Source organism: Pristiophorus japonicus, chromosome 4 (assembly GCF_044704955.1).
Source record: "Pristiophorus japonicus isolate sPriJap1 chromosome 4, sPriJap1.hap1, whole genome shotgun sequence".
NCBI lineage: Eukaryota > Metazoa > Chordata > Chondrichthyes > Pristiophoridae > Pristiophorus > Pristiophorus japonicus.
Window position 1 is genome coordinate 270,975,022 of NC_091980.1, and position 24,313 is coordinate 270,999,334.

Genomic DNA, 24,313 nt, shown 5'->3' on the forward strand with positions numbered 1-24,313 from the left:
TTTACAGGTAGATGGCGTTGGGTTGGGGAGGGAGGGACGGATGGACGGACGATCCAGTCCGGAGAGGTGGGGGGGGTGGCGGGAGGTCGGGTCCAGTCGGGGGAGCAGGAACAGAAGTGCGGGTCGGGTCCAGTCGGGGGTGGGGGCGGAGCGGGAACAGGAGCGCGGGTCGGGTCCAGGCGGGGGGGGGGGAGCGGGTGTCAGGTCTGGTCCGGAGGCGGGGGGGGGGGTGAGGGTGTCGGGTCTAGTCCGGAGGCGGGGGGGGGGGTGAGGGTGTCGGGTCTAGTCCGGAGGCGGGGGGGGGGTGAGGGTGTCGGGTCTAGTCCGGAGGCGGGGGGGGGGTGAGGGTGTCGGGTCTAGTCCGGAGGCAGGGGGGGGGTGAGGGTGTCGGGTCTAGTCCGGAGGCGGGGGGGGGGTGAGGGTGTCGGGTCTAGTCCGGAGGCGGGGGGGGGGTGAGGGTGTCGGGTCTAGTCCGGAGGCGGGGGGGGGGTGAGGGTGTCGGGTCTAGTCCGGAGGCGGGGGGGGGGTGAGGGTGTCGGGTCTGGTCCGGAGGCAGGTGGGGAGCGGGTGTCGGGTCTGGTCCGGAGGCAGGTGGGGAGCGGGTGTCGGGTCTGGTCCGGAGGCGGAGGGGGGGGTGAGGGTGTCGGGTCTAGTCCGGAGGCAGGGGGGGAGCGGGTGTCGGGTCTGGTCCGGAGGCAGGGGGGGTGAGGGTGTCGGGTCTGGTCCGGAGGCGGGGGGTGGGTGAGGGTGTCGGGTCTGGTCCGGAGGCAGGGGGGGAGCGGGTGTCGGGTCTGGTCCGGAGGCAGGGGGGGAGCGGGTGTCGGGTCTGGTCCGGAGGCAGGGGGGGTGAGGGTGTCGGGTCTGGTCCGGAGGCAGGGGGGGAGCGGGTGTCGGGTCTGGTCCGGAGGCAGGGGGGTGAGGGTGTCGGGTCTGGTCCGGAGGCGGGGGGGGGGGGTGAGGGTGTCGGGTCTGGTCCGGAGGCAGGGGGGGAGCGGGTGTCGGGTCTGGTCCGGAGGCGGGGGGGGGGGGTGAGGGTGTCGGGTCTGGTCCGGAGGCGGGGGGGGGGGTGAGGGTGTCGGGTCTGGTCCGGAGGCAGGGGGGGAGCGGGTGTCGGGTCTGGTCCGGAGGCGGGGGGGGGGGTGAGGGTGTCGGGTCTGGTCCGGAGGCGGGGGGGGGGGGGTGAGGGTGTCGGGTCTGGTCCGGAGGCAGGGGGGGGGGTGAGGGTGTCGGGTCTAGTCCGGAGACAGGGGGGGAGCGGGTGTCGGGTCTGGTCCGGAGGCGGGGGGGGAGCGGGTGTCGGGTCTGGTCGCGGGGTGAAGCAGGAGCTGGCCGTGGGAGGAGCCTTATTCACGCAGCCCCAGTGAGGCCATTCAGCCAGGGCTAGGGGCTGTGTGCTTCGGGCCCCTCCCACACAGTTCGGCGCCTGGAGCTACTGCATTTGCGTGCCCACTGTAGCGCGCATGTGCAGAGGTCCCGGCACTGTTTTCAGCGCAGGGACCTGGCTCCCCCCCCCACAGCTCTTGCTGGCTGCGCTGAGGGCCAGAGGACCTGCAGGGAGTAGGAGAATACCGAGGATTCTTTTAGGCGCACTTTGTCCACTCGACTGGAAACATCCTCAAAAAATTCCAGAAGATTTGTCGAGCATGATTTCCCTTTCACAAATCCATGCTGACTTGGACCTATCATGTCACCTCTTTCCAAATGCGCTGCTATGACATCCTTAATAATTGATTCCATCATTTTACCCACTACCGATGTCAGGCTGACCGGTCTATAATTCCCTGTTATCTCTCTCCCTCCTTTTTTTAAAAAGTGGGGTTACATTGGCTACCCACCACTCGATAGGAACTGATCCAGAGTCAATGGAATGTTGGAAAATGATTGTCAATGCATCCACTATTTCCAAGGCCACCTCCTTAAGTACTCTGGGATGCAGTCCATCAGGCCCTGAGGATTTATCGGCCTTCAATCCCATCAATTTCCCCAACACAATTTCCCGACTAATAAGGATTTCCCTCAGTTCCTCCTCCTTACTAGACCCTCCGACCCCTTTTATATCCGAAAGGTTGTTAGTGTCCTCCTTAGTGAATACCGAACCAAAGTACTTGTTCAATTGGTCTGCCATTTCTTTGTTCCCCATTATGACTTCCCCTGATTCTGACTGCAGGGGACCTACGTTTGTCTTTACTAACCTTTTTCTCTTTACATATCTATAGAAACTTTTGCAATCCGTCTTAATGTTCCCTGCAAGCTTCTTCTCGTACTCCATTTTCCCTGCCCTAATCAAACCCTTTGTCCTCCTCTGCTGAGTTCTAAATTTCTCCCAGTCCCCAGGTTCGCTGCTATTTCTGGCCAATTTGTATGCCACTTCCTTGGCTTTAATACTATCCCTGATTTCCCTTGTTAGCCACGGTTGAGCCACCTTCCCTTTTTTATTTTTACGCCAGACAGGAATGTACAATTGTTGTAGTTCATCCATGCGGTCTCTAAATGTCTGCCATTGCCCATCCACAGTCAACCCCTTCAGTATCATTCGCCAATCTATCCTCGCCAATTCACGCCTCATACCTTCAAAGTTACCCTTCTTTAAGTTCTGGACCATGGTCTCTGAATTAACTGTTTCATTCTCCATCCTAATGTAGAATTCCACCATATTATGATCACTCTTCCCCAAGGCCTCGCACAACGAGATTGCTAATTAATCCTCTCTCATTACACAACACCCATTCTAAGATGGCCTCCCCCCTAGTTGGTTCCTCGACATATTGGTCTAGAAAACCATCCCTTCTGCACTCCAGAAAATCCTCCTCCACTGTATTGCTTCCAGTTTGGTTAGCCCAATCTATGTGCATATTAAAGTCACCCATTATAACTGCTGCACCCTAATTTCCTATTTGATGCCCTCCCCAACATCACTACTACTGTTTGGAGGTCTGTACACAACTCCCACTAACATTTTTTGCCCTTTGGTAATCTGCAGCTCTACCCATATAGATTCCACATCATCCAAGCTAATGTCTTTTTTCTAACTATTGCATTAATCTCCTCTTTAACCAGCAATGCTACCCCACCTCCTTTTCCTTTTATTCTATCCTTCCTGAATGTTGAATACCCCTGGATGTTGAGTTCCCAGCCCTGATCATCCTGGAGCCACGTCTCCGTAATCCCAATCACATCATATTTGTTAACATCTATTTGCACAGTTAATTCATCTACTTTATTACGGATACTCCTTGCATTAAGACACAAAGCCTTCAGGCTTGTTTTTTTAACACCCTTTGTCCTTTTAGAATTTTGCTGTACAGTGGCCCTTTTTGTTCTTTGCCTTGGGTTTCTCTGCCCTCCACTTTTCCTCATCTCCTTTCTGCCTTTTGCTTTTGTCTCCTTTTTGTTTCCCTCTGTCCCCCTGCCATATTAGTTTAACTCCTCCCCAACAGCACTAGCAAACACTCCCCCTAGGACATTAGTTCCGGTCCTGACCAGGTGCAGACCGTCCGGTTTGTACTGGTCCCACCTCCCCCAGAACCGGTTCCAATGCCCCAGGAATTTGAATCCCTCCCTGCTGCACCACTGCTGAAGCCACGTATTCATCTGCGCTATCCTGCGATTCCTACTCTGACTAGCACGTGGCACTGGTAGCAATCTCGAGATTACTACTTTTGAGGTCCTACTTTTTAATTTAGCTCCTAGCTCCTTAAATTCGTTTCGTAGGACCTCATCCCTTTTCTTAACCTATGTCGTTGGTACCAATGTGCACCACGACAACTGGCTGCTCTCCCTCCCTTTTTAGAATGTCCTGCACCTGCTCCGAGACATCCTTGACCCTTGCACCAGGGAGGCAACATACCATCCTGGAGTCTCGGTTGCGGCCGCAGAAACGCCTATCTATTCCCCTTACAATTGAATCCCCTATCACTATCACTCTCCCACTCTTTTTCCTGCCCTCCTGTGCAACAGAGCCAGCCACAGTGCCATGAACTTGGCTGCTGCTGCCTTCCCCCTGATGAGTCATCCCCCTCAACAGTACTCAAAGCAGTGTATCTGTTTTGCAGGGGGATGACCACAGGGGACCCCTGCACTACCTTCCTTGCACTGCTCTTCCTGCTGGTCTTCCATTCCCTATCTGGCTGTGGACCATCTGCAAACTTCTTGGTCATACCCCCAACATTGAAGTCCAAGTCATTGATATATACAACAAAAAGTAAGGGACCCAGCTCAGCCCTGTGGAACCCCACTGTATACAGCCTTCCAGTCACAAAAACACCCATCAACCATTACCCTTTGCTTCTTAGCTCCAAGCCAATTTTGATCCAACTTGCCACTTTGCCCTGAATCCCATGGGCTTTAACCTTCATGACCAGTCTACCATGGGAGACCTTATCAAAAGCCTTGCCACAGTCCATATATACTATATTGTATGCACTACCCTCATTGAATTTTTTGAGCAGATAACCAAGAGGGTCAATCAGGTTAGTCAAACATGATCTTCCCTTAACAAATCCATGCTGACTGTCCCGAATTAATCCTTGCCTATCCAAATGCAGATTTATCCTGTCTTTCAGGATTTTTTCCAATAATTTTCCCACCACTGACATTGGGCTGACAGTCCTGTAATTACTCTGCCTATCCCTTTATCCTTTCTTAAACAAGGGTACTACATTAGCAGTCCTCCAATCCTCTGGCACCATGCCCATATCCAAAGAGGACTGGAAAATGATGGTCAAGGCCTCTGCTATTTCCTCTTTTACTTCGCTCAACAACCTGGGATGCATTTCATCCGGGCATGGGGACTTAGCTACTTTCAAAGCTGCTAAACCCCTTAATACTTCCTCACTCGCTATATTTATTTCATCCAGAATATCACACTCCTCCTCGATAGCAGTATCTGCATTGCCCCTTTCCTTTGTGAAAACAGATGCAAAGTATTCGTTAGGAACCCTACCAACATCTTCCACCTCCACACAAAGATTACACTCATGGTCTCTAATAGGCCCTACCCTTTCTTTAGTTACCCTCTTACTCTTAATATATTTATAAAACGTCTTAAGGTTTTCCTTAATTTTACTAGCCAAGAATTTCTCATGCTCTCTCAGCATTCCTAATATCCTTTTTAATTTTGCCTCTTAACTTTCTATATTCCTCTAAAGATTCTAAAGTATTTAGCTGTTGATATGTGACATAAGCGTCCCTTTTTTTCTTAATCCTCCACTGTAGACATCCAGGGGGCTCTAGAATTATTTTTCCCAGCCTTTTTCTTTAAGGGCACATGTTTGGCCTGAACCTTTCGGATCTCCCACTGTTCTGACACCGATTTACCCACAAGTAGCTGTTTCCAATCCACCATGGCCAAATCACTCCTTAACTTAGCAAAATTAGCTTTTCCCCAATTTTGAACTTTTATTGCAGACCTATTCTTGTCCTTATCCATAACCAACTTGAATCTGACTGAATTATCGTCACTGGCACCCAAATGCTCCCCCACTAATACCCCTTCAACCTGCCCAGCTTCATTCACCAAAACTAAATCCAAGACCGCCCCCTCTCATGTTGGACTTGCTACATACTGACTAAAAAAGTTCTCTTGAATGCATTTCAAGAATTCCACACCCTCTATACTCTATACACTAAATTTGTCGCAATCAATATTTGGATAGTTAAAATCTCCTATTATTATCCTATGATTTTTAGACTTCACAGCAATCTGCCTACATATTTGTTCCTTTATCTCCCTCCCACTGTTTGGGGGCCATATAATACTCACCCAGTAGTGTGATCACCCCTTTTTTTTATTTTTCAATTCGACTCATATGGCCTTAGTTGATGATCCCTCTAACATATCATCCCTCCTCACCGCTGTAATAGTTTCTTTAATCAGTACTGCAACCTCTTTTCCCCCCCCCCCCCCACCTTTTTACCCCCCTCTCTATCTTGTCTAAAAATTCTGTAGCCAGGAATATTGATCTGCCAAACCTGCCCCTCTTTCAGCCATGATTCTGCAATGGCTATAATGTCATACTCCCAAGTGTCTACCTGTGCTCATAGCTCATCCGCTTTATTCGCTATACTCCTTGTATTAAAGTATATACCATTCAGCACAGGAAGACCTCCTTGCTTACTACATACTAAACCCTGTTTCCTCTGTCGCACAGATTCGCTTACTAGATTCTTGCTATCCAACTTCTGCTTTATTTCCCTTTTGAATTCATTCTCAGGTTCCCATCCCCCGCCAAGCTAGTTTAAGCTCTTCCCAACAGCACTAGCAAAACTCCCCGCGAGGGTATTGGTCCCGCCGATGTTGAGGTGCAACCCATTTGATTTGTACAGGTCCCATCTCCCCCAGAAGCGGTCCCAATGCCTCAAGAATTTAAAGCCCTCCCTCCAACACCAATTTTCCAGCCACATATTCATCCTCTCTATCCTTCCATTTTTATACTCATTAGCACGTGGCACTGGTAGTAACGTGGAGATTGCTACCTTTGAGGTCCTACCCTTTAATTTTCTTCCTAGCTCCCTAAATTCTTCCTGTAAGACCTCATCCCTCATTTTACCTATGTCGTTGGTCCCAATATGGACCTCGACCTCTAGCTGTTCACCCTGTTTAAATTATGTTTATATAATGAACAGTTAAATCTATATTATCTGCAGATAAGGATTGCATTGAAGGACTGGGATGAGGTGCAAAGTTGCCAACAGGAAATGGTGAATGCAGAACATTTTGATGCTGTGTATGTTCTGAAAAAACTCCTAAATGACAAAGCCTTCCATTTCACAGCAATGCCAACGTTGGTAGGTGCTAATTATTGAATTCTAACTGAGGTTCTGTTGGGCATCAAAGCTTGGCAATTCTGTACAGTACTATTGAATGAACATTTAAATGAACGTATCAAATTTTTTGAATTTAATGGAGGCATCTACCCACATCAGATTCATCTGTTAATTAAAATAGCGCACAGAGGAGTTGGTACGGAAGTGCTAAGTCTTCATTTATCATATGGTGTAATTTTTCAAGCTGCAATATCCTGCTGTAGATCTTTGTAATATTGCTACTTTCACTGATTCCTTTTTCGAACTGGACAAAAATCTCGGCATATAAAGATGTAAGAATGAATGTCCTTTTCATATGACGATAGCACTTGTCAAAACTGATATGAGAACTTGCTTTGAAAATGTTTTTTTCAGCTTGCTTACAATAAAAAGAGGAAAAAAATGCCCAATGACTCTGTTAACGAGAACTTCCGGGAGAAGTCTAATCTGGTTTCTGAGCTTGTTACTGCTGATGCTTTGGAGGTAAGGCTGTACTGGAGATTTCGGTTGAAAACTGTTGGTGACTGAGTTCTGAATGTCACCGTGGTGTAACTGATCTCGTGCTGTATCCACATTCACACATGAAACATGGGCAGTTGGCTGAGGATGACAGCACCTGTGAAACCCTGGGGGAGAAAACTGTCAGAGGGGAAGGATTTTTTTTTTTGTATTTTGAACAGTGACGTTAGAATGCATTTTTCCCCTTAAATCTATGTCTTTTAAAGGAAATAATGAATGTCCATGAGCACTATCAAACAATGAAACGCATGATCTCTGCAAACAAAACCCAGCTGGACAAGGCATTAAGCTTAATTCGCGGAGACTTCGTGTCTGATTTGAAGAACATAATGGTGGAATTTCAGCAGTGGCAAGAGAATAAGGTAAAGTTAGTTTTGGAACTGTATGCAACGTGAGGCAATTTTAATGCATGCTTGTGATTCAGTGCAAGGTGCATTGACCTTGAGATTACGGCTCACACCCCACCGTAGGCAATTAAGTCCCTACAGGAGAGCCTGGTCTCCAGTTGTCTCGGACCCCCTTGCCACTGGACTAAGACCTTGCTCTGCTAAGCCCGTGTGGTAGCCAGTGTGCAACGACCACCCCATGTTAAAAGCACTCACGCACAGGCATCTTCTACCCTTCAAAAAATTAATTCCCGTATCGGACTGTACAGTCACCTGAGAACTCCTTTTTGGCGTGGAAGCAAGTCTTCTCGATTTCAAGGGACAGCCTATGATGATGATGATGCATTGAAATTGATTTGAAATAAACAAGACCACTTAGACTGAATTCATACCTGTGTTTTTATGACTTGAACATTCATGGGTGCAGAACTAGAAATTCATATACAATTTGTTAGTGACTTTAAAAGCAATTCTAAGACTTTAGAGCATGGGTAAGAAAGAAAATGTAATAATTCTTTACTCCTTTGTAACCCCCACCCCCATCCTGTCTCATTCTGCTGTTCAGGGTTGCCAGGTGACCTTCCTGTTGGGGTCTCCTTTTTTATTACCCCCCCCCCCCCTCCCCATCCCATTACTTTGTACAGTTCATCAGATCCTTGTAATGATGCCATTGCTTATGAATTTGCCTGATTGCTCAGTGACGCATTGCCTGGTGAACCATACAGCCCGTGAAAAGTCCTAGACTCAACTGCTAATGTGCACTGAGGTAGCTAATCTCACCTGGCAACCATCTTCAGCCAGAAGTGCCGAGTGGATGATTCATATCGGCCTCCTCCTAAGGTCCCTGCCTTTACAGAAGCCAGTCTTCAGCCAATTCGATTCACTCCACGTGATATCAAGAAACAGCTGAACGTGATGGATACAGCAAAGGCTAACATCCCAGCTGTCATGCTGAAGACTTGCGCTCCAGAACTAGCCTCTAGCCAAGCTGTTCCAGTGCAGCTACAACACTGGCATCTACCCAACAATGTGGAAAATTGACCAGGTATGTCCTGTCCATGCAAAGTAGGACAAATCCAATCCAGCCAATTACCGCCCCATTAGTCTACTCTCAATCATCAGCAAAGTCGTCAACAGTGCTATCAAGTGGCACTTACTCACCAATAACCTGCTCACTGACGCCCAGTTTGGGTTCCGCCAGGATCACTTGGTTCCAGACCTCATAATATGCCTTGGTCCAAACATGGACAAAAGAGCTGAATTCCAGAGGTGAGGCGAGAGTGACATCAAGGAGCCTTAGTAAAACTGAAGTCAATGGAAATCAGGGAAAAACTCTCTCCACTGCCTGGAGTCATGCCTAGTACGAAGGAAAATGACCTCCAACCACCACAACCAATCATCTCAGACCCAGGACATCGCTACAGGAGTTCCTCAGGGCAGTGTCTTAGCCCCAACCATCTTCATCTGCTTCATCAATGACCTTCCTTCCATCATAAGGTCAGAAGTGGGGATGTTTGCTGATGACTGCAGTGTTCAGTGCCATTCGCAACTCCTCAGAAAATGAAGCCCGCATGCAGCAAGACTTGGATGGCATTCAGGCTTGGGTTGATAAGTGGCAAGTAACATTTGCGCCAATGACTCTCCAACAAGCGAGAATCTAACCACCTCCCATTGACATTCAATGGTATTACCATCGCCGAATCCCCTGCCCATCAACATCCTGGGGGTCACCATTGACCAGAAACTTAACTGGACCAACCACATAAATACTGTGGCAACAAGAGCGGGTCAGAGGCTGGGTATTCTGTGGTGAGTGTCTCGCCTCCTGACTCCCCAAAGCCTTTCCACCATCTACAAGGCACAAGTCAGGAGTGTGAGGGAATACTTTCCACTTGCCTGGATGAGTGCAGCTCTAACAACACTCAAGAAGCTCGACACCATCCAGGACAAAGCAACCCGCTTGATTCTCACCCCATCCACCACCTTCAACATTCACTCCCTCCACCACCGGAACACCATGGCTGCAGTGTGTACCATCTACAAGATGCACTGCAGCTACTCGCCAGAGCTTCTTCAGCAGCACCTCCCAAACCCACGACCTCTACCACATAGAAGGAGAAGGGCAGCAGGCGCATGGGAGCATCATCACCTGCAAGTTCACCTCCCAAGTAACATGCCATCCTGATTTGGAAATATATCGCCATTCCTTCATCGCTGGGTCAAAATCCTGGAACTCCCTAACAGCACTGTGGGCATACCTTCACCACACGGACTACAGTGATTCAAGAAGGTGGTTCACCATCACCCCCTCAAGGGCAATTAGGGATGGGCAATAAATGCTGACCTCACCAGCGAAGTCCACATCGCATGAACAAATTTTTTTTTTTTTAAATGAAGTGCTGCAGTTGGCGGTAGTGTAGGGAAAAACTAGACCAGTCATAAAAACTATCCGGTGATCCCTGCTGGCAGATGCTCAGGTGCAAATGTCGAATGAAGAGAAGATAGTGCCAGGCTAGGTTGCTGAGGTTTTTAGTTGAACAACCTGCAGGTATTAACTGGGCTGACACATGGAGTGACCATTTAAGTGAGGTAGTGGAGAGCTGCAGCTACTGTTGAAATATCCTCCAGCATGTGTCACACGGCCAGTGATGGGTGATGATTAGAGTGAGCGGAAAAAGGTTTGCTGACTATTGCATATTAGTTATTATCAAATGTATAATTTGTTAGTGACTTTAAAAGGAGGACCTGCTAAGACTTTGGGGCACGGGTAAGAAAAAAAATTGGATAGGGACCCAGTTAGAACAACGGTACATAGTGGGGGAAAAAAAGTAACGAGGATTAGATTTTATTCTTTGTTACATTCCTTCTATACTTCATTTTAGCACTGGAAGCAGTTCTGCAATATAAGTGGGGTATTGAACATTCATTCTTTGTAGAGGTGATATTGAGCATGTCGAAATCAGAGGCTTAATCCGTTTTGAGCTTTGATGTGGGGTATCCTGTTGGCCCAAGGTGAAATGGGCATATAACTTTACAGTGGGGAAAAATGTTGAAACAAATATGCAACATAAGATTGATAATGTATGTGAAAGTAGTCTCTAAGGCTAGTATTTGATAGTTTTTCAGTGACAGTGTTATTGATGAGTTCTTTCTATAATCCCAGTAGGCAATCTGCCAGCTGCCAAGAGGTTGGACGAAATGTAGCATTTAGACTGATGAGGTTGTGTCAAGTGCTTAAACCATTTGAGGCACTACAAGCTGATCTTAATGCTGCCATTCATGCCTGTGTGTTTACAGTGAAACTTTGATCAATTTCTACAGAGAAAACTTTGAATTGAATAAGGTTGTTTAACGGCAGTACAGCATTCTAGACCTTGTTCTGTGTTGAGCGTTCAGTACCATCAATCTGCTTGTGCTCTGAGTGCCGTGTTGCACAGACTCCAATGTTTTTAAAAAAAAAACTGAAATATTTTAACTGTCTCCCTGATTTATGGAGTTGCTGCATCTATGTTTGTTTTTTTTCCTCTTCCCTGTTTTTCTCCATTCCTGAGAGTCCACACATGCGTGCACTTCCCTTGATGCCATTCTTCGTGTCTGAGCATCAACATTTTGTTGGCAAGCTATTCAACCATGGGAGGGCGTCAGATTCTGCCCTTGCTGCATGTCCATCATAGCAAGTAAGCCAACCTACATCTCGAGGGAATAATGTTCCCTCAATATTAGCACGGGGGGGAGCTGTTGGTTCAAATGGTTGGCTTCGGGATGGATGGATATGAATGAAGGTCTTTCAGGTCTCAATCAGGATTGAACCAGGTTAAAGATCCTGAATAAAAACCCTGCCTAACTTGTCCTCTCTCTAGCTCTAGAACTCTTGAGGCCCACATTAGCATCCCTAATGCAACTTGTATTATTTTCACATTACTTTTTTTTTAAAGTATAAGAACACTGCATAGGTGAAAGATTAACATCCCCCCCCTTCCCACTTGTCCTTATAGCCTGCTCTTGTCAGTAACTGAACTGCCACTATTTTGGATCAATTTGATTTGTAAAACTGGTGAATTATAGGCATGCACCTACTTTCACCTATTTAATTTGCTCAGAATAAAAAAAGTTGTAGATTGTCGATGCTTAATAAAACGACATAAAAGAGCACCATTTGTTGTGCTGTATAATTGCAGTACTTTGTTACATGTGCTGACATTGTAGAAACGCGCTTGCATTCCACAAGATGCCCGACAGTTAAAAGGTGTAGTGCCAAATACAGAATTTACTGGTCCTGTATTTTGGATTTGTGGCTGTATTCTGTTTCACTGTACACTATTTTTATTGAGTGTCTTTCCTGATGCATTGATGTTGAGAGAAGTTTCTAATTTTTGGAACATAGGAATATCTTTAGTGCCATGATCTAGCAAAATACATGCAGGTGGGGGATCTGCAAATTCTTTGACTCCTGCTTTCACATTGTAGCAAGTCTATCCATGTTTGCTGTAGTCCTGATTTGTCTTTCTTTAATCTTGGAAGACAGACAAACTTTCCGATTCTATTTGGTCTTGTTGTCTCATAAATGTTCAGGAATTTCAGATGAACCATTTCTGATTATTTAAGGAAATCAAATAATACAGTTCCTTTCGCTAAAATGTTACAGAATACAAAGTTGGGTGACCAACCAGGAGTCTCCGAAGATGACGAATATAAAGACCAAAAGGTGAGATCAGTGCCACTAACATAATGACCTTGGTGCTTGTGCTGAGATTTCAGATGACTCTGATTTCCATTTACCCTTTGATCACACTTGGTATCTGTAAATCTGAGACTTTAATGCATTGATTTCTGGAATTGTGTAGCTTTGCCAAAGTTTTGTATAGTTTCTTTCTCACAGTAGAAATGTTATAAGGATAGTAAATTATTCATGAACCTTTGGCGTGCTGCATATCTGGAAATGAAAGTCGTACACAGTGCATTGTTTAAACCTGCCCAGTTTTATATATTTATATATTAGGAAGAAAATACATTTGCAGAGTTTTTAGTCTTTAACAGATTGCCAGTAAATCAGAATTATATTTGTTTCTCCTAGGCTGTACTGTAAATTCACTGATGTAGGACTGTTTTTTGTTTCTTGGTTAGGAGTTAAATACACCCCCTTGCACCAACTGTCCAATTTTGTTTGACATTTTTGGTCATGCAGAAATAGTCTTGTGTTGACTTTGTAAAAAATGTTGTTGCTTGATCTTTCATGACCATTCAGAACTGAGATTAATTTTAGCTAAAAGCAACAGTATGTAAGTCTTGTGCTTCCCATCATGCACTTGATAAACTACTTTAAATCATAAAAATTTACAGCACAGAAGGAAGCCATTTGGACCATCATATTAGGGGAAAAAGCAACCCAGCCTAATCCCACTTTCCAGCTCTTAGTCTGTAGCCTTGTAGGTTACAGCATTTCAAGTGCACATCCAAGTACTTTTTAAATGCTATGAGGGTTCTGCCTCTACCACCCTTTCAGGCAGCGCGTTCCAGACTCCCACCAACTTCTGGGTTTAAAAAAAAAAGTTCTCCAAGTCCCCTCTAATCCTTCTACCAACGACTTTAAATCTATGCCCCCTGCTATTGACCTCTCTGCTAAGGTCCTTCGTATCTACTCTATCTAGGCCCCTCATAATTTTATACACGTCAATAAGGTCTCCCCTCAGCCTCCACTGTTCCAAAGAAAACAAACCCAGCCTATTCAATCTTTCCTCATAGCTAAAATTTTCCAGTCCAGGCAACATCTTCATAATTCTCCTCTGTACCTTCTCTAGTGCAATCATGTCTTTCCTGTAATGTGGTGACCAGAACGGTAAGCAGTTCTCTAGCTGTGGCCTAACTAGTGTTTTATACAATTCTAGCATAACCTCCCTGCTCTTGTATTCTCTGCCTCGGCTAATAAAGTATCCCATTTGCCGCCTTAACTGCCTTATCTACCTGTCCTGCTACATGCACTCCAAGGTCCCTCTGTTCTTCTACATTTCTCCACATCCTACCGTATATTGTGTATTGCCTTTCCTTGTTAGCCCTCCACAAATGTGTTACCTTGTACTTCTCTGGATTGAATTCCATTTGCCACTTTTCAGCCCAGCTTACCAGTCCTTTTGATACCTTCCTGCAGTCCACAGCTATCTTCCTCACTATCAACTACATGGCCAATTTTTGTATCATCTGCAAAGTTCTTAATCATGCCCCCTACATTGAAGTCTAAATCGTTGATAGATACCACAAAAAGCGTGGGACCTAGTACTGAGCCTTGTGGAACTGGACTGGAAATGGCCGACCTGTACAAAATCGCATGCAGTTCCATGCGAAATGAAAACTGAGCTCCACAGCAAAATGAAAACTGTTGAGAACAATTCTATAAAGCAATCTATGCCTGACTGTTTCTAGTGTATAATGAATGGCGTAACAACAGGATGTAACTGGAGACCATTGTAACGAGGACAAATGGCAATCACAATCATCATCGGTGGAATTAAGTTTCTAACTTTGAATCATAAATGCAAAAATACAACCTCCTTTTATAGAAGTGGATCAGTTGGAGTAGTGAACAGTCCATTTAGTTTTGATGCATTGTTTTTGATTTCATTTAACTTGTCTTTGTTGTCCTCAAACGCCACAAACTCTGTTCTCTAGCCACCGACTCCATCACTCTCCCAGGCCACTGTCCAAGGCTGAAGCAGACTATTTGCAACTTTTGCATTCTGTTCCTCTCCCATCAAAAAGACTGCCTACTTCCAGCTCCGTAATATTGCCTGTCTCTGGCCCTCCCTTAATCTATCTGCTGCTGAAACCCTTATCTGTGCTTTTGTTACCTCCAACTCCAACTATTTCAGTGCTCTCATGGCCAGCCTCCAATCTTCCCCCTCGATAAACTTGAGCTCCTCCAAAACTCTGCTGCCCACATCCTAACTTGCATCAAGTCCCGTTCACCCATCACCCCTGTGGTGTTTTGGGCTTTACAATGTGACCATCGGTTACACTACAGACTGACATAGTAAAAAATAGAAGATTGGTTTTATCTGAGGGAATTGGGATAGATCATGTATTTCTAACAAAACTTAATATAAAACACTTGCGATAAAACACTTGCAACAAGTCCCGTTCACCCATCCTGTGCTCGGTGACCTACATCAGATCTTGGTCCACCAACGACTCGATTTTAAAATTCTCATTCTCGTGTGCAAAATCCCTCCGTGGCCTCACCTTTCCTTATCTCTGAATCTACCAGTTTTAGCCTTAATGGATGAAGAGAGGGGGAAAGAACAAGGCAGTGAAATTAATAAGTGTATCTGACTCTGATTGAAGGACTAATTGATACTTCAGACACTTGATAAATGTGAAAACAAAAAAACTAGAACAAATTTGCATTAGCAGAGAGCTGAGCAAAACCCATAATTCATAGATACAGTATTGCTCTCAGCTTGCTGAATTCTGTTTAGTCTGTGGTGAATCCAAGAACATTAGATTTGCAGCAGACCAACGATTGGTTCCAGGCTATGAATGCTCACTGCCTTATTTGTTTCTCTGAGCCGTGGAATTCATTTAAGTTACAAATGCCTTGCAGAAGTGGTTCTGCAGTGTTCGCTCAGATCCTTACTGCTGTAGGAACTGTCCTATTTATATTGTCAGTGGATTGAGCAGCCACTTGCGCAGTTGCTTTACTGTTGTAGCTGGTGATTATATATTAGTCTGCCATAATGTTACCAGTGGCTGGGAAAGGTTCCTACAGCTAGTTGCCATCAGAGGTGTCCCTGCTTTTGTAGTTACCTATGTGCAACCAAGCTCTGGAGGTGACTGGATCACCTTGTTCATGTGGACACAGTCCGAGGGACTGGACTACTCTCCGAGGGGCTGGCTTTCTCTCCAGGGCAAACTTAATCAGTGTTGGGTCATAACGATTTGACGTGCTCACACAAAATGCAACGTTCTCGCCACATTGCTGCGTGCTGGCCCATGTTTTATCGGGAGGTGCAGTTGAAGATTATCAGGTCATCCCTTCGGCCAGGGATAGGGGTGGCGAATATTGGGTCGCCCTTCGCCCAGGAATAGAAACATAGAAAATAGGTGCAGGAGTAGGCCATTCTGCCCTTCGAGCCTGCACCACCATTCAATATGATCATGGCTGATCATGCAACTTCAGCCCCATTCCTGCTTTCTCTCCATACCCCTTGATCCCCTTAACCGTAAGGGCCACATCTAACTCCCTTTTGAATATATCTAATGAACTGGCTTCAACAACTTTTTGTGGTAGAGAATTCCACAGGTTCACAATTCTGAGTGAAAAAGTTTCTCCTCATCTCGGTCCTAAATGGCTTACCCCTTATCCTTAGACTGTGACCCCTGGTTCTGGACATCCCCTATATCAGGAATATTCTTCCTGCATCTAACCTGTCCAATCCCATCAGAATTTTATATGTTTCTATGAGATCCCCTCTCATTCTTCTAAATTCCAGTGAATATAAGCCTAGTCGATCCAGTCTATTTTCATATGTCAGTCCTGCCATCCCGGGAATCAGTCTGGTGAACCTTTGCTGCACTCCCTCAATAGCAAGAATGTCCTTCCTCAGATTAGGAGACTAAAACTGCACACAATATTCAAGATGTGACCTCACCAAGGCCTCGTACAACTGCAGTAAGACCTCCCTGCTCCTATACTCAAATCCTCTCGCTATGAAGGCCAGCATGCCATTTGCCGCTTCACCGCCTGCTGTACCTGCATGCTGACTTTTAATGACTGATGTACCATGACACCAAGGTCTCGTTGCACCTCCCCTTTTCCTAATCTGTCACCGTTCAGATAATAATCCGCCTCCCTGTTTTTGCCACCAAAGTGGATAACCTCACATTTATCTATATTATACTGCATCTGCCATGCATTTGCTCACTCGCCTAACCTGTCCAAGTCACCCTGCAGCCTTTTAGCATTCTCCTCACAGCTCACACTGCCACCTAGCTTAGTATCATCTGCAAACTTGGACATATTACACTCCATTCCTTCGTCCAAATCATTAATGTATATTGTAAGTAGCTGGGGGCCCAGCACTGAACCTTGCGGTACCCCACTAGTCACTGCCTGCTATTCTGAAAAGGACCCATTTATTCCTATTCTTCGCTTCCTGTCTGCCACCCAGTTCTCTATCCACATCAATACATTATCTCCAATACCATGTGCTTTAATATTGCACACTAATCTCTTGTGTGGGAGCTTGTCAAAAGCCTTTTGAAAGTCCAAATACACCACATCCACTGCTTCTCCCTTGTCCACTCTACTAGTTACATTCTCAAAAAATTCCAGAAGATTTGTCAAGCATGATTTCTCTTTCATAAATCCATGCTGACATGAACTGATCCTGTCACTGCTTTCCAAATCCGCTGCTATTACGCCTTTAATAATTGATTCCAACATTTTTCCCACTACAGGTGTCAGGCTAACCGGTCTATAATTCCGTTTTCTCTTTCCCTCCTTTTTTAAAAAGTGGGGTTACATTAGCTACCCTGCAATCCATAGGAACTGATCCAGAGTCGATAGAATGTTGGAAAATGACCACCAATGCGGCCACTTCCTTAAGTACTCTGGGATGCAGCCTATCAGGCCCTGGGGATTTATCGGCCTTCAATCCCATCAATTTCCCTAACACAATTTCCTGACTAATAAGGATTTCCTTCAGTTCCTCCTTCTCGCTAGACCCTCGGTCCCCTAGTGTTTCCAGAAGGTTATTTGTGTCTTCCTTCGTGAAGACAGAACCAAAGTATTTGTTCAATTGGTCTGCCATTTCTTTGTTCCCCATTATAAATTCACCTGATTCTGACTGCAAGAGACCTACATTTGTCTTCACTAATCGTTTTCTCTTCACATATCTATAGAAGCTTTTGCACTCTGTTTTTATGTTCCCGGCAAGCTTCCTCTCATACTCAACTTTCCTCCTAATTAAACCCTTTGTCCTCCCCTGCTGAATTCTAAATTTCTCCCAGTCCTCAGGTTTGCTGCTTTTTCTGGCCAATTTATATGCCTCTTCCTTGGATTTAACACTATCCCTAATTTCCCTTATTAACCACGGTTGAGCCACCTTCCCTGTTTTATTTTTACTCCAGACAGAGATGTACAATTGTTGAAGTTCATCCATGTGATCTTTAAATGTCTGCCATTGCCTATCCACTGTCAACTCTTCAAGTATCATTCGCCAGTCTATCCTAGCCAATTCACGTGTCATACCATCGAAGTTACCTTTCTATAAGTTCAGGACCCTAGTCTCTGAATTAACTGTCACTCTCCATCTTAATGAAGAATTCTACCATATTATGGTCACTCTTCCCCACGGAGCCTCGCACAACAAGATTGCCAATTAATCCTCTCTCATTACACAACACCCAGTCTAGAATGGGCTGCTCTCTAGTTGGTTCCTCGACATATTGGTCCAGAAAACCATCCCTTATACACTCTAGGAAATCCTCCTCCACTGTATTGCTACCAGTTTGATTAGCCCAATCTATATGTAGATTAAAGTCACCCATGATAACTGCTGTACCTTTATTGCACACATCCCTAATTTCCTGTTTGATGCCATCTCCAACCTCACGACCACTGTTTGGTGGTCTGTACACAACTCCCACTAGCGTTTTCTGCCCTTTGGTGTTCCGCAGCTCTACGCATACAGATTCCACGTCATCCAAGCTAACATCCTTCCTTACTATTGCGTTAATCTCTTTAACCAGCAACGCTACCCCATCTCTTTTTCCTTTCTGTCTATCCTTCCTGAATATAGAATACCCTGGATATTGAGTTCCCAATCTTGGTCACCCTGGAGCCATGTCTCCATAATCCCAATTACATTATATCCGTTAACAGCTATCTGCGCAGTTAATTCATCCACCTTATTGTGAATGCTCCTCGCATTGAGACACAGAGCCTTCAGGCTTTTTTTAAACACTCTTTGTCCTTTTAGAATTATGTTGTAGTGTGGCCCTTTTTGATTTTTACCTTTTGATTTCTCTGCGTTCCACCTTTCCTTATCTCCTTTCTACCTTTTGCTTCGGCCCCCATTTTACCTCCATCTGTCTCCCTGCATAGATTCCCATTCCCCTGCCATATTAGTTTAAACCCTCCCCAATAGCACTAGCAAACACTCCCCCTAGGACATTGGTTCTGGTCCTGCCCAGGTGCAGACCGTCCGGTTTGTACTGGTCCCACCTCCCCCAGAACCGGTTCCAATGTCCCAGGAATTTGAATTCCCTCCATCTTGTACCATTCCTCAAGCCAAGTATTCATCTTAACTATCCTGCTATTTCTACTCTGTCTAGCACGTGGCACTGGTAGCAATCCTGAGATTACTACCTTTTGAGGTCCTACTTTTTAATTTAACTCCTCGCTCCCTAAATTCAGCTTGTAGGACCTCATCCCGTTTTTTTCCCATATCGTTGGTACCTATATGCACCATGGCAACTGGCTGTTCACCCTTCCCCTCCAATATACTCTGCAGCCACTCCGAGACCTCCTTGACCCTTGCACTAGGGAGGCAACATACCATCCTGGAGTCTCGATTGCGTCGCAGAAACGCCTGTCTATTCCCCTTACAGTAGAATCCGCTACCACTATAGCTTTCCCACTCTTTTTCCTGCCCTCCTATGCAGCAGAGCCATGAACTTGGCTGCTGCTGCCTTCCCCTGATGAGTCATCTCCCCCAACAGTATCCAAAATGGTATATCTGTTTTGGAGGGAGATGATCGAAGGGAGCCCCTGCACTACGTTCCTTCCACTGCTCTGCCTAATGGTCACCCATTCCCTATCTGCCTGAGTAACCTTTACCTGCGGTGTGACCAACTCACTAAACGTACTATTCACAACATCCTCAGCATCGCAGATGCTCCAGAGTGAGTCCATGCACAGCTCCAGTGCCGCAATAGGGGCGGCGAGCATCGGGTCCGGCTCACCGCCTGCAGGACACGCTGGGAGGGCGAGGAGCTACTGCGCATGCGTGCAGCACTGTTTTCGGCGCAGGGCTGCAGCTCTGCCCCCCACTCCACGAGAAACGCTGCACCAGGACCCGGGACACACAACAGAGCGGCCCGAATCATTAGTACGTTTTTTAGCACCGTTTTGAGCGCACAAAGTCGGCACATCTCGGGAGAGTGCGCTGGAAAAAGGGGTTGGGGAAATTTGGGCCCTAGGTTAATTAGAATAAATGAAAACAGTTAACCTGTAACTGGGGAGCAAAATGTATTCATTGAGGTTAATCTCTCCTCTCGGCATATAATTAATGTGAAGTATTTTAAACCAGTATTCTAAGCATCCAAGGTTGCCAGGATATGCCTTTCTTGCTGAGAATTGTGGGTAGAGCAATGTTGTCCAATACATTACCACATGTGACTCATTGGAAATCTTGATTCGTAACCAAAAAATGAGCAGTCGACACCATCGTTGGGCATGCGATCTCTACTTGTATTCATAAGGCGTGTGCATATGTACTTTAACCTTTTTGTGCATTATTTGGTAAAATGGTAAGATGAAAATCAGAATGTGCAAGTGTTTTTTGATTATTGAGTGCTTTACTTTCTTGGTTACTGAATTTTACTGAAGTAAATATACACACAGTACATTTACATTTACCTGTTTTGTGGGAGTGTATGTAAGATGTTTTTGACTAAAACGGTGTCATTATAGCCACACCTTTAGCTAGTCAGCAATTTCCATTGGACAACACTGCAATAGAAGGTACAGAGTTATTGCATGGAGCTCTCCCTACAATATCAGCTTCATTTCACAAACAAATGCTGTTGTGTTACATTGTTGCACCTTATTACTTTTAATACTAACTGAAGATCTTTAGGTTTACTGATCCATTTGTTTGCGGGAGAACTGGATGTTAAAATAATTGTACATTTATTGAGATTCTGGCTTGAATTGTATCTAAAGGCAAATTCTCCTTTCTGAAATCAATGTCCCAAAGCCTACGTAGTGTTGGAGCTAAACTGAGCTAGAATCTTACAACTTTAGCAATGTTAACCAAATGTTTGTGTTTATTACAATACATTTTAATGTTAAAACATAATAGAAAAATCTAATATAGCTGAACAAAAAGGACTGCGATTAGTAATACCTGTACCACTTTGCTCTAGTTTGTATTCTTTAAGCATGAAATGTAATTTAGAAAGTGGTTAAAATGGGTGTTTTTTTTTATACAGGGTGCCAATCGTGCACAGACCCTCGCAGAGATAAAGTCAAAATCTTACAATTCTGCAGTCAAGGTCTGTATACCAAATATTCATTTTTATTAATTATTTGGTTATCTTTTATTACTGACAATTGATAAGGAATGATTGCAGAAGCTAATGTTTAACTTTACTAGATAGAGAACTGAAGGCCTACTCTTGGTAGGTAGTGATGTAAACTTTGCTTTAGAAGACCCGAGTATTACTGTGCATTTCTTATCAAAGCCTGTTAGATGGGTAAGCGGGTTGAAGTCCTGGTGTGGCACAGAATCACTCAGTCCAGGTTTGATCCCTGGTCTTTGCTGAGCTAGCTGATCTCAATTGGCTGGAGTAGAACAGTGCAATTAGCACTGTCCCTCGATAAAGGAAAAGTTGACCAGAGTTCCCGCTTCTGAAGAATATCCATTTGACGCCTGTGGTTGTGTGCCTGTGCTTGAACAGGTGAGGACATGGTTCAGCTTGGATGTGATGGTTCTCAGAATCTAATGAGCCTGCTAATACTCGTTATGCAGGCTTGCACTTGACGACTGATCACTAATAGAAGGCACTAGAGGGTTGCTATTAGTACAGCCGAGTGCCATTTTTGGGGAGATAATTGAAAGCTAGGTGGGGGAAGGGAACAATAATGATTTTAAGGTGCATGATTTAAATCAAAGTGATTGTTTCCAGACATCATTTAAAGCATTTTAGTTAAAGAAATGATGCATTTAATTTTGGTGAAATTGTGCTTTACATATTGCCACTCGTTCAAGATATATTATGCAGATTGTCCACAATTATTTGTAGGCATAACTTTTCATGTAATTACATGACTAGAGTACAACAGAGTGATTATTACTTTGCACCAAATGTTTACTCAAAGGAAGGGGATACTGGACCGGTATTGCATTATTAGCAGGACACAGTGAGGTAGAAATTGGTATGCTTTGCAGCAGTTTTTGGGCTTAATGTAGGCACAAACTGTACCAATTTAGCATGGATTTTCAGCATTTAGCCCTACCACTGGTTTTTCGGTGGTATTTCGGTGCTATTTAAAAATCATTTTTTACCACCGAAATAGCACTTTCACTCAAAGCCGCTATTTTCATCAAACATGACCGGTGGTGGAGCTAACTATTTCATATTTTTGATTGTGCAATACTCAAAGTAAAATGGGTGATATTTTTGTGGGTGGTAAAAATGGTGGCACAGATTGAGCGTCCAAAACCCAGAGTTCCGGAATCTTCCAGACTCCGGCACAATCTGTGGTAAGGTCATCCGGACTCAGTAAAATGTTACGGAATCCGGACCTGTCGACCCTGAGCCTCGCTGCTGCCTGACCCCGTGGGGGCACCTCGCGCCCTTACCTCAGCGGGGCCACGCTCGATGACAACATCCTTGGATTCGGGACGCTCAGCTGTATTGATGAATTTACCTCTGGTGGTAATTTTCAGTGGTATTTCGGTGTGGCGTCATGGCCACAGGTAAAAGAAGTGCAGCGTGGGGACTGATGTTGTAGTTCTTGTTGTTGTTTAATTGTTGCAAAAATTTTTAAATCTAAGTTTAAAAAATGATTTATTTATTGATTTTTACTTTTTTTAAAGTTTACAACATTTTATAAAATTTTGTTAAACCTAACCATTCTTGTACTGTGTCTAACTTTTAGAAAATGAAGGGTAAAACTCAACGTTAGAATGGGCAGTAAAGGTGAAACTTAACTCTCTCTGTTCAAACAAAGCGTTGATTTGTGAGCTGCTGATGTCCTCAATGTCCTCAAATTTTCTTAAATATCCTTAACGTCCTCCAATTTTCTCAAATAATCCACTTAAAGCCTCAAATAACCTTAAAATCTAACTCTGAACTCACATAAAGATGACTGTGTAAAACTCCGTCTTCTCTCATGTGGAATGAACTGCAGCTCCATTTTTTAAAATGGCGTCCATAGCACTGGATTAGATCAGATAAGACTGCACTTTTCTCTGCTAATTTAGGCCAGTGGTAAAAATGGTGGTGTTGATGAGTTTACCTCTGGTGGTAATTTTTGGTGGTATTTCTGTTGCACACTTAATGACGACATAAAAACGGCAAAAAAATCAGATTGGTATTTTTTTTTACCATCAGTGGTAAATCACTGATGAATTTAACACCAGTGGTATTTTGGTGCTAAATTATGAAATCGGCAATATTTCGGTGATAATCTGCGATGAATTTACCACCGGTGGCATTTCTGGTGGTAAATGATCGGGAAAAAAAGACACAAATCCATCCCATAAGAAGGAGCAGGAGTAGGCCATCGGCCCTGCAAGCCTACTCCACAGTAGGACTGCTTACACCAAATCTATTTGGTGCACTGCTAAATTTGGGGCTCCATTTTTTTTTTGCATATCCTGCCAATGCCTAAAACAAATTGGGCTCCTTGAATATGTTTAAGACCTAACGTCTGTTAAAGGGCTTCTTTACAAAAATAATCACCAATTTAGGATTTTTCAGTGACTTCCTCCCTTCCCCGCCACTCCCCCTGGATGGCAACTACAGATAGGTTTATTTTTGGAGCTGAGAGTTGCAGGAGTGCTCCCCCGACCACAGTCCTAGCTATCATCCAATCCACTCCCAATGCTCGATCAAAGCTGCTTCCTAGAACTTACCTGAGGGCCAAACAATCAATCCTGGAGAAGGTAGAACTGCCGGTGGTGCCGACAGCTCGTCTGGAATATTAAAGGCTCAATTTCAGGCCTGCCACCTATCTCTCTGTTCGGTAGGGTTCCCAACCCTCCCGCTTTAGACAAGAGTCTACTGGAATGGGCGATTGGTCTCCTGAGTGCTGCTGCTGGTGACTCTGGAAAAATGGGCCTTGTATGTGTGGTTCGCGCATGCTTAGTGCGCATGCGTAGTACCCCAGCTGTTGTGGCTTTCAACCAAACCGCATTGTCTGAGCCCTGCTGGTCTCACTGCTGTTCGGAACACATTGCTTCATTGTGAGGATGACTGCATAGGGAGGGAGGGAGAGAGGGACTGATGGGGAAGAGAGAAAGAAGCAAACTGCGGGAGGTAAATGCAATAACATTTGCAAACAGTAGGCAAATGTCTTGTCATTAAGCACCATGTACAGTGTCACGTGATCGAATGTCGTGGCAAAATGTCATATGGTCAAATATCCAGGAGTTGGCAACCCTACTATTCAGGTGTAAGATGCTTGAAGCACCAAGCTTTGGCCCAAACATGGGATCAGACTAAGTTCTACCCCAATACCTTTTGCAGCATTGAGTTCCTTGCAATACCCGCTGGCATGTTGCAGGCTAAATGCAGCTTTTTTCAGACCATGAGTTGTGAAATTCTAAGACGATACTGACCTGTAACTACTTTTTTCTTTTTACATCGCAATCTTCACC

At 44.9% G+C, this 24,313-nt stretch overlaps 1 protein-coding gene across 2 annotated transcripts in view; it reads left to right on the forward strand.

The window, feature by feature from the left end:
* Positions 1–24,313, forward strand: part of snapc1b (small nuclear RNA activating complex, polypeptide 1b) — a 56,869-nt gene that overhangs the window by 25,927 nt on the left and 6,629 nt on the right. For both annotated transcript variants that reach the window (XM_070879473.1, XM_070879474.1), the window contains exons 4-8: positions 6,646–6,786; positions 7,180–7,287; positions 7,530–7,685; positions 12,355–12,414; positions 20,919–20,981. In XM_070879473.1, the coding sequence (XP_070735574.1) occupies positions 6,646–6,786; positions 7,180–7,287; positions 7,530–7,685; positions 12,355–12,414; positions 20,919–20,981 (528 nt within the window). The remainder of the gene's footprint in view (positions 1–6,645; positions 6,787–7,179; positions 7,288–7,529; positions 7,686–12,354; positions 12,415–20,918; positions 20,982–24,313) is intronic.